This window comes from Condylura cristata, unplaced genomic scaffold (assembly GCF_000260355.1).
Source record: "Condylura cristata isolate star-nosed mole 26May11 unplaced genomic scaffold, ConCri1.0 scaffold00017, whole genome shotgun sequence".
Lineage (NCBI taxonomy): Eukaryota > Metazoa > Chordata > Mammalia > Eulipotyphla > Talpidae > Condylura > Condylura cristata.
The window spans coordinates 5,249,100-5,259,221 of record NW_004567118.1 but is presented as its reverse complement, the minus strand read 5'-3'; the positions used below and the strand labels follow the sequence as shown (position 1 = coordinate 5,259,221).

Genomic DNA, 10,122 nt, shown 5'->3' with positions numbered 1-10,122 from the left:
GGCCGGGCGGAGGCGAGCCCCGAGCTCCCGCTGCCGCGCACCTCGGCTCCGGCCTCGTTGCCCGCCCCCACGCCGGGAAAGCCGCAGAGGGAAGGCCGGGGGGACCAGCCCCCGCTTCTCCGGCCGGGTCCTGCATCCCCCCACGCCCGCTCCTCCAGCCTTCTCGACTTTCTGGGGTTTGTTTGTTCCTCAGAGTTCGGCGGGTTTCCGATACTTGTTCCCCTCACCCTGGGCAGCCAGGACCCCCAGTTCTCTCCCCAATAGAGAAAGCCCCTAGTCCACCCCCATCCCACGCCTCCACTCCACTTTATCCCACCACCCCCTATTTCTAGCACTGTCTTGCCCTCCCGCCCAGAAGACAGGGGTGCCTGGCTCACCCCTTCTTTGAAATAGCCGAGCCCAGCCCCCACCTCAGAAGGCGAGGGAGGACACCCGCCTCCCTGGGGACCCGGGGCCTGCTCAGGGTCCACCCAGTCATTCTTCAAAGCCAGCCTAGATCTAGGCGACATCTCACCCCACCTTGTACCACACTCTGGGGAGAGAACATATTTTTTTTTCTTCCAGGACAGAATAAAAATACCCTCAATTTCAGAGATTTAATAGACGTCAGGGAATCAGGTCAGGACACGGAGGTGCCTCTCCCCTCCCCTGACCTACTTGGGGCAGCGACGGCAAGTAGCTGGAGCTCTGGAGGGTGGGAGAGTGAGGGGTGAGGGGGCTGGAGAGCTGAGCGCCCCCGGGGGGGTTCCCCCAGGAGTAGGGATATGCATGCGTGGGGAGAGGGAAAGGAACAGTGTGGGCTGAACAAGGAAGGTTTCTTCTGGCGTCGTGGCCCCAGAGGGGACCTGACAAGATACAACAACTAAAGATTTTCGAAACTCTGAGCGTGCCAGTTCCTCCTTCCTCAAGCCCCAGGACCCCAAAAAAACTACCGGGGCCAGTCCCAAACCCTCTATTTCTTTACCTTGGACAAGGCAAGGCCTGTCTGTAAGTTCTTCCTAGTGTCTAACTTAAATCCCAATTTTGCCGACTCTAGTGGGATCGAACCAGCGGCCGCTCTCAGGTGCGGCTCCTTGTTGCCCCCTAGTGGCCATGGCCCGCGCCGCCGCTCTCGCGTGTGGCGGGTTCCGGGTTTTCCGGACCTACCCGGGCGCTGAGCGCCACCTGGACTTCCAGACCCTCAGGTCGCCCCTTCCTCAGAAGATCTGGGTGAGGGGACCCAGGAGGGAATTCCAGCTGCGGCCCCCATCTATTGGCACAACCCCTCCCCCGCATTGGGGGTGCCCGGCGGACTGTCTTATTTTGTAGTCACTGTAGGGTTCAGCTTGAAACAGTAATTTGAAAACATTAGAAGACAATGATGTGTACATTTTTTTAAAATGTAAATCTCTAGAACTTGAGCGTACATCAAAATCACCTGGAGCGCTTATTAAAACACGGATTTCTGGTCCAGTTTCTAATTCAATAGTTCTGGGGTGCAACTGGGAATAGGCATTTCTAACACGTTCGTAGGTGGTGGTGCTAGTCAAGAGACCACATTCTGAGTCACAGCTGTAGAATTCCCCAATTTCTTGCACTCTTTCTCCCTTTCTCATTCGTCCAGAAGAGAGGTGGCAAAGAAAACCCCACAAAAAGTTAGGGAAGAAAAAGTATAAAAGTTAAAATAAAAAAAGCACTGCGCAGGGGGCACCCGGATTTGAACCGGGGACCTCTTGATCTGCAGTCAAATGCTCTACCACTGAGCTATACCCCCTCTGCCGACGAGTGGCCGCCGGTAGTCGTTTAGTATTATTGCTGCGCAGGCGCTGTGACATTTTGAGAATGTGAGCGCTGCGGTTTACAAAACCAAAGCAAATTTGAATCTCAAGAGATTCATCGGAGGGCAGCTTGTTTTCTCAAGCTCTGACCTAAATATTTCGATCGCTATTTTCATAAAAAATGCAATTTGGGGATGTGGGCGTGCAAGTCTCGAGCCTCACTTCGGGGCCGGCGTCCTCTTCTGGGCTGGGATCCTCCAACCCCGCCCCGCAAGAACCTTTTTACTGTTTCTCGGCTTCCCAATCTCCACCCAACACCTTCACGCGAGCTTCTCTAGGCCTCCTTCCCCAGCCCAACCTAGACCCTTAGAAATTCAGTCTTCCTCCCTGGAAACAACCGTCGGGGTTCACTGATTGGGTAGGCTGACTTGCTGTGGTCAGCGGTCCGTATCTCCTACCAACGGGTCACCCGGAGCGCCTGTCCCTCTCTTGCACTACGCTCAGCCTTAGACACACGCACACGCTGAGCCTAAGGACAGGCAGGGTCCGGATCTCCGCGCTGGTTCGATCGCAAAAGAGGTTGGTAGGGGTTAAAGAGTCGTCCACTCCCGTTTTGAGAGGTGGGCAAGCGGAACGAGAAAACAGGAAAAACCGAAGTGAGAGAGGGGGCACCCGGATTTGAACCGGGGACCTCTTGATCTGCAGTCAAATGCTCTACCACTGAGCTATACCCCCAGCACCACAAGTGCCTTCCATTAGGATAAATTTCTATGGAATATGGAATTGCCATCAACTCCTTCGTCACACTATTTCTGTAAATTATGCCTGAATAATTTAATGGGAAGAACACAGAATCTGATTGAGAACAGGTAAATTGCCTGGGTTCCTCTCCACAATCACACCTCAGGTCAACCTCAGGATTAAGGATTTCTAAACCCTCTATATGTTTCTAGAGATGCCCATTGCTTGACTTGTGAAGGAGACCCACTAACCTCAGGACCACCCCAGGTTTTGTGGTGTAAAATGGGCAGCCTGGGTTTTCACCCCATCTCATTTTTTCCGACCTCTAGGACTCCTGCTCCATGGAGTCAGTATCTCTCCCCAGGGGCCCAATCAAGCCCAGAGTTTCCCCGGTCACAGCTAGCCACGTGTCATTACCTGGCAGAGAGCAGTAGAGGCCAAGGCTGAAAAGTTAATTCCCAGCCAAATGGACTGGAGGGCCCCAACCCTCCACTGCCAAAGCAGATTTTCACCTAGCCTCAGAGTTTTGTACAAAAACCGAAAGCCAGTTTAAGGTTCCGGCAGAAGGAGCAGGTAAAAATAACAAGTGAGCCGTTTTTAATGGCATTTATTATAGTTGTAAAAACCTTAAAACAATGTGGGAGGAAAATCATTACAAAAAGACACACAAAGAAGAACTTTTAGGAATCTGGGACATTCAGGAGTGGGATCACACTGGAGGCACTCAACATTCAAAGCTGTTGTAGTCAGAGCCAGCATTTCCCAGGGTGCCAGAGGGGGGAAGGGAAAGGAACCCCTGTGGGCCTTGTACATCCCCTCTGGAATGTTGCTCCTCTTTCTCACCACCAGATTTTGGCTCTGCTGTCCTACTGCTGAACCTACCCACTTCATTTTCTGGAATCTTCTATGCCTAAACGCAAAGTATGGAATAAAGGTGGAAGAAGGACCAGAAGATGGGATGAAGGTGAAGCAGGCTGTGGTAAGGAGGAGGTGGTAGGGTTCTAGGAAATTAAGAGCAACTCCAGGAGTTTCTTACTCTGCCCCCCCAATTTGTCCTACAGAGAGGTTGAGGGCTGGAGGGAGGTAGTGCTACTTCCTACTCCCTCAACACTGCAACAGCTTCCCTAGTGCCCCTAAGGACCCCTGCTTCAATGAAGTAAGGGGCAGCTTTTTCTGCTGTCCCGTCTGCAGCAATGCCAGGCATGTCAGCCAGTTTCTCAGTGTGGGGCTAAGTGGATGCTGGCAAGCTCACTGTCCATAGCTGCCCCTGCTCCCACCGGAGAGCTTTAAGAAGGTAACAGTCACTTGAGTGTTCTGCCCACATGGTCCATGCAAAAACCCCAAAGTTTCTGCATGGCCTCAATCAGCTGACAGTGGCCTGCAATTGCAGCTGCTGCAGCACCTCCTGCAGCCTGCAGGGAGAGAGAACAGCAAGGCTCAGCAGATTCCAGGAGGATGATGGCCTGCAAGCCCCCAGGCCCAGCCCCCAGCATACCTGTAACAGAGTGATACCCTTTTTACCCTGTTACAGACAGAAGGAGACCTAAGTTACAACCAGTCTTTCAACCAACAAATATAAACAGATGACTGCTTACAATGCACTGGGCACTGTGCCAGCGGCTGGAGCTGCTGGCAGATAAACAGAAACGTCCCATAGGGTGTCCAGTTGTGCTACTGTAATAAAGGTTAGGAAGGAGAGGTACATTGGCCTCTGTGTGTCTAGGAATCAGAGGACCCACCTTAGCAGCATCTCTGGGTGAGGCTGTGACGCCCACTTCTGCCTACTCCATCTCTGGGGGCAGAGTCAGGGTGACTCCAAAGGTCCTGGGAAGAGGCTCCAGAGCAAGTTCGCCTATTTGACTGCGAGCCAGGGTGGGGTGTTGGTCACATCTGTGTCACCTGGCCCAGTGTGGGGTGGGGGTTACTTAGGAAATGCTGATTGAATTCAACTGACTGGGTTGGGGGAGGAGGGATCTTCCTGAGCCAGGTGTGGCCAGGACACTGCCGTAAATGGGTGATTCCTTGGGCTGGACTTCACGAGCTCCTGGCAGCATTGAAGGCTGCTTACTGTTGAACTGCCCTTGTTCCACTCATAAAAAACCAACTGGAAATGAAAAGTTCAGGCAGTTCCTTTAGGATGATAAACCCCGTCTTCCAGATTGCTGGCTATCTGATTAATGTGCACCTGAAAGATTCGATTCTTGTCCCTATGGGTATTTGGTAGTGACAGGCGGCCCAAGCTTTAGTCTTCCAGTTACACTATCTCAAATGTTGGGGTTTCGGTGGAGTGTCAACCCACTCCTCACTAGAGCAAGGACTTTGTCTTCCCTTTGACAGCATGGACTCTGTCTTGCTCACTGCTTGCTGACCCACATCACCTCAGTTGTGGGCCATGCTCAGCTTGACTTGACCCAGGATCTAACTTCAGCCAGATGCTGCCAGAAGAAGGTGCTGATAGACAGTTGTCCATTGATTGGACTGAGCCCTGGACGTCCATGTAGGGCAGCCACTAACCCTTCTCTGGTGAGTGCACAGCAACCCTGTATGTGCCATGGGTGATCTTTGATGTTACTGAGGGTGAGGAATTAGGAGATTTCCACAGTGGTCATAGAGTCCTTCATATCTTGCTTGTTGGCAAAGATCAGAACAGAAGCATCTCACAGGGCTGTGGACAGAGGATTTCAGTCCTGCCCATTCTGCCAGGCCCAGCCTCCCTTCTCATAACCCCGTGAGTCCTCCCTGACTGGCCTGCAACAGCAGCAGCCACAGCAAATAACACCACCGCTGTGGGCGCCTCCCACCAGCCCAGGGGGGCATCTCGACAGTGCCAGGTGATAGAGTTTGGTGATCTTCCTCATTTTATATTTGTGGAAACTTGCAGAGATGCAGTGACTTGTCCAGGACCCCACAATGAGTAGGAGGTAGGGTTAGGACTTGGACCAAGCAATACTGGGCCCCATTGTGCTGAGGGCATTATTGTGCTTCATCTGAGATCAAATATCCCTGTCTACATTGAGGGAAGAGAGGCTCTCAGAGATTGGGGCATCAGGGGTGAAGCTCAGAGAGGTCAGGTGAATAGGCTGAGGTCCACAGCTAGTACGCAGGACCCTCCCAGCCACCAGGGGCTTACCTCATGGGACAGTATCTCGTGGAGCTCACCCCAGTGGTCAGCAGTCGCTGCCCGTCAGTGCTGTCAATCACAAGAATGATGAACTGAGCAGCAGAGGGGGACTGTAAGTGGTGGGCTTTCTCTTTGGTGATGGCGTCTCCAGTCCATTGTGCTCCCTCACTGACCTCTGCACTGCCCAAAAGCAAGCCCCCCAGAAAAACATTGTCCCATTTCAAGATCTCAATGACCTAGTCCCCCTCCCCCACACCTGGGTACAAGCCCAGGTTCTGCTTGTTGCCAGAAGCTGCGCTCAGCACCAGGCAATCAGGGCTCCATTTAGACCTCCCACAGCCCTGGGAAGTGGAGCCATATTGACCCCCATTTCACAAATGCCAAGACTAGGTTCAGTGAGGTGACTAAGGCTGCCCTCAGCTGCCCACCACCCAGCTCGTGGGTGGCAGAGCTGGAATCTGAACTCCAGGAATTAAAGCACTGAATTCTGCTACTACCTGAATGGGAAAGTAAGACCTGTGGCAATGAAGGGCCTACCCAAGCAATGCATCCAGCAGAAAGAGGCCAGCAAGTTATCAGACACTGTGCTGGCCACAGCATTTGACACATAAGCAGTTACAGTTGTTTTATTTTTTAATTTTACCACCACCAAGGGAGGCTATTATGAAGCTCCACCTCACAAGTGGGAGACACAGAGAGGTTAAGTAACTAGCTAATGTCACACAGCTGCCTTGGAGGCCCTTCCAGGCCAAGCACCTCCTCACCTCCACGTTGAAGTAGTCCACAGTCCAGACAGCGTTCAGAGCTTCCTGTCCCCTGAAGTCCCACATGAGGAAATGAGTCTTCTGCAGGACAGCCTCCTCCACCTTGCCGCCGATGGTGGAGTGTGTATGGACCACTTCGTTCATCAGGCTGGGGAAGGAGAAAGAGTGGCAAGAATTCATCTCAGCCCATTGCCAGCTCTGCTCCTAAGTCAGGCTGAATCTAACTCAGTCCAGTTCCCTGAGCATCTGCTGGGCACAGAGGAGGGACGAAAGGAGACCAAGTCCTGCCCTGGCTCCCACCCAGAGATGGGGACTTAGAGCAGTCGCCCCAGCTGGAACATGCAGTGGGAATCACCTGGGAGTTGCATTAAAATGCAGGTGGGGGGAGGGAGAGTCAAAGTTTTTGCATTTCTAAAATGTCTCCAGATGATGCCAGTGCTGCCAGCGGACCACACTTGGAGGAGGAAGGGAGTAGGAAAAATACACATGTGAAGGCCATCAGACAGGTGTATTGTTTAAAGCGACACAAACCACAACGCATTTACACACCAGGAATGCCTTTGCAGGTCTGGGGAGGACAGCTGGGGGCTAGGAGTGAGAGGGATACATATTCTTGTACTGAGTGGCTTCTTTCCTTTTCTTCTAATTCAAGAAAAAAATTAAGCTAGTTCGCCTTTGGGTTTGAAGAAAGGGAGAGACAATGAAGAGACGAAGGCGGGGTGCAGGAGTTGGAAGGAAACACTTGCCGCAAGTGGGAGCGTGGAGCTGGGGGAACACAGAGCAGGAAGAAAAAGTGTCAAACCAGACAAGGCTTTGGCAGCTGGGGGAGGGGAGTGGGGAGGTGGGGGAGGGGAGGATTCCCCACACGAGCAGTAACCAATGCCTGGCTGAGGGGCCACTTAACACCCCGACACCCTATACCAGGAAGGTCACACCGCCACCCCCCTCTCTCCTCACTATAGGGAAACCCGGAAAACCTAAGGATGGGCTCCGGTGATTGGTCCAAATCTGGTGGGAAGGCCAGGGACCCCCTCACCGCGCGCCCCCCACACACACACACACGCTTTTCCCCATCTGAGAAGCACCTACAACTGGTAGAGAATGGTGGTCTTTCCTGCACTGACCAGTCCCAGGATAACTTTGTGCTCTGGCGGCATCTGAGGCACAGACAGGGTCAGGGCCAAAGTCGATGACCTAGGGCCTGTTTGTCCCACCAAGCCTCCCAGGGAGGAGTCAAGTGGACCCAGCAGGCTGGGGGACCTCTGACCCCACCCTACTCCACCAATACACACACAATCCTTCCCGCGGGCCCCGGACATCTGCTTCATTTCCGGATAGTGAAAACGAGCGCAGAGTCCCACCTGCCCCGCTCCACGTTTCCAGAAAAGCTGAAGTCCCAGGGGTCTCGGCTCGGTGCTTGCCCAAAGAAGGGGTCTCCGGGAAAGAGCCAGCACCAAGTGCAACCGCGGGAAAGGGGTGCAAGGTGGGGGTGGGGGGGAAGCAGGGAGAAGGAGACTGGCTCAGTCCTGAGCCCTGGGGCGAGCTGAAACGCCGTCCCAGCCCAGCGCCGTCAGCGAGGGGCTGGTGAGAGGAGGTGGGGAGACTGCGGAGCCCGCGAGGAGCGCGCAGGCAGGACCCTCCAAGCCCGAGGTTCCCCGCCTCGGGCGCCTCTGCCGGACGACTCCGGATCAGGGGAGCCCCAGGAGAGAGAGGGGTTAAAGGAGTCCCTTGGAAAATATGTGTGCCCCTTACCCTTTTTCACGAGTACGCCCATTAACTTAGCCTTCGGATGGCGGACTCCGCCAGGCGGAGGCTGGGACTCCGTGGTCCTCGCCAACACCAATCCGGCCCGAGGGTCGGAGCCCCCCGACCCCTGCCGCCCCGGGAGGATTGGCAAATTTGCCGATGAGGTCACCGAGGCCCCACTTGTCACCAGCCGGGCTAGGAAACCCTGGGGTCGCTGGCCCCCTCCTGGGTCCTAAAATGACAACAAGCTACCTGTCCAGGCCCCTAGAAGTCCAGAAAATGGCCTCCAGACTCCCCATATTCCCTATCAATCTGAGAAAGTTCCGGAGTTCTCTGGGTACTTCCATTGCAAATCTAGGGTACTGCACACAAGAGCCCACCAGGCCATCCAGGCTTCCCTGTCTTGCCGTGCCTCCTCTAGGCACTAGACAGCAGCAAGAACCACCACCCTGTTGTAGCCGCCTTGCGGCAGAGGCTCAGGGAGCCTTTGTGAACAGGGAGAATAGTCTGACAATAGACCTCTAGCAGTTTCAGGAGTTTGAGTGTTGTCAAAGTGAGCTCCCTCCTCTCCTTGCAGGTCCCTTGGTAATGGGCCACTGATGGGAGCAAAGTATGCTGCTTCTAGCGTTCATTGATAAGTGGATTGCCTTGGTGGCTTTTCCTCAGGGTGGGCGTCTGAAACAGGCCTGGAGCATGAGACCTGCTCAGCAAGAGAGCCCCGGAGGAGTCCCAGATTCTCAGCCAGCAGAGGGGAACCTGGACCAAGAGAGCGTGAGGAGAGGAAGGCAGAATCTGTTATAGTTTGTGAATTTCCTTCTTTGTTTAAACTGAGGGAAACAAAGATGGAAGTGGAGGAAGCAAACCAAGCCCGGGCTGAGGGGTGGCTGGAGAAGCCAACCATCACACCCGAGCGCCTGCTCCTTCCACTCCACCACCCCCTGTAGGCCACTGTGCGCCCCTCCACTAAATGGTCAACCCTATCACTGCCTACCGCTTAACGGGGGCATCCTCACCATCCCATTAACTACCAGAGGCGCAGCTCAAACCTTCCCTGGGTCCCCACTGCCCACTGGCTTCAGCTGTCTCCTCCCCCAACATTCAAGCCCTCTGTGAACTGCCTTCACCTGCCTCTGCAGATTTGTGTTCTGCATCCACTGGCCCTTGCCCACACATGCCCAGCTCTCACCCACTGTGCTTCTGCTTCTGCATTCCTCTACCTAAAAGACTGGCTTCTTAGGAAGTATTTCTGAAACCACTTAGCTGCCTGCCATAAAGCCATTTACTTCCCAAGCTCAGTCCTGGGTCTCCAGGGGTCTCCAGGCAAAGGGGTAGGTAGGGCTTCTCCCTACACTGAAGTTGTTGACTGACAAATCTGTTTCCTCTGAGCACCTGTGAGCTCAGGCCGTGGGTTCATGTCTCTTCACATCTGCCCCACTGGGCTGGGTCCAGTGCCTGGCACTTGGTACTTGGTAGGAGTATATTGCAATTGGACTAAAATATAATGAGTTAAGCTACAGCCAGAGAAATTACATAAGAGTATTAAAACAAGGGATAAGTACACGTTGAAGAGGATTGAAGAAGGCTGGGAAGTATGTCGGGGAAAGAAGTTCCCTAAATACAGAATTCTCCTCCCCTCCCACCCAGCTCGGTGCCTAGAGTCAGAAGGAAGGAGAATCTATTACCAGAGCCTTATGAGCCCTAGAAAGGAGCAGGGTGGGATAGGCTGGGGACACAGATGGGTACTGGAGGAAGGAGTAATGCTTATGCCTTTTTATCCTCAGGTTCTGGGGAATAGGCAAGGAGAAGGAACCTCTTAGTGCATCCTGCTCCCTACCGCTACTAACTGCAGAATTGAAAGTGACGTTCTGCTGGAGAACATTCAGCAGACAGACAAGAAGAGCAAGAGCCGTCTCCCCCATGAGGCCCCGGGTCTTCGGTGCATTCATTCATTTATTAGCTTATTTGACAAATACAAGTCAGGAGTCAGGAAACA

General features: G+C 53.7%; 2 protein-coding genes and 2 non-coding genes across 4 annotated transcripts in view; all 4 read right to left on the bottom strand.

The window, feature by feature from the left end:
- Nucleotides 1–3,757, bottom strand: part of PLXDC1 (plexin domain containing 1) — a 53,792-nt gene extending 50,035 nt beyond the window's left edge. Inside the window, exons 1-3 of the mRNA XM_012726047.1 lie at nucleotides 3,751–3,757; nucleotides 1,147–1,205; nucleotides 658–687 (exon numbers count right to left, since the gene is read on the bottom strand). Of these exons, the coding sequence (XP_012581501.1) occupies nucleotides 658–687; nucleotides 1,147–1,205; nucleotides 3,751–3,757 (96 nt within the window). The remainder of the gene's footprint in view (nucleotides 1–657; nucleotides 688–1,146; nucleotides 1,206–3,750) is intronic.
- Nucleotides 1,682–1,753, bottom strand: TRNAC-GCA. The gene has a single exon. It is a non-coding gene; the product is annotated as a tRNA-Cys (tRNA).
- On the bottom strand, nucleotides 2,421–2,492 carry TRNAC-GCA. Its single transcript has one exon. It is a non-coding gene; the product is annotated as a tRNA-Cys (tRNA).
- A 104-nt stretch (nucleotides 3,758–3,861) lies between the features above and the next one.
- ARL5C (ADP-ribosylation factor-like 5C) lies at nucleotides 3,862–7,711 on the bottom strand. Its single transcript, XM_012726046.1, is given in 8 exon segments — nucleotides 3,862–3,910; nucleotides 5,013–5,154; nucleotides 5,224–5,233; nucleotides 5,629–5,660; nucleotides 5,663–5,711; nucleotides 6,384–6,531; nucleotides 7,473–7,540; nucleotides 7,661–7,711. Coding segments are annotated over 8 exon segments (549 nt in total).
- Nucleotides 7,712–10,122: the final 2,411 nt, after the last annotated feature.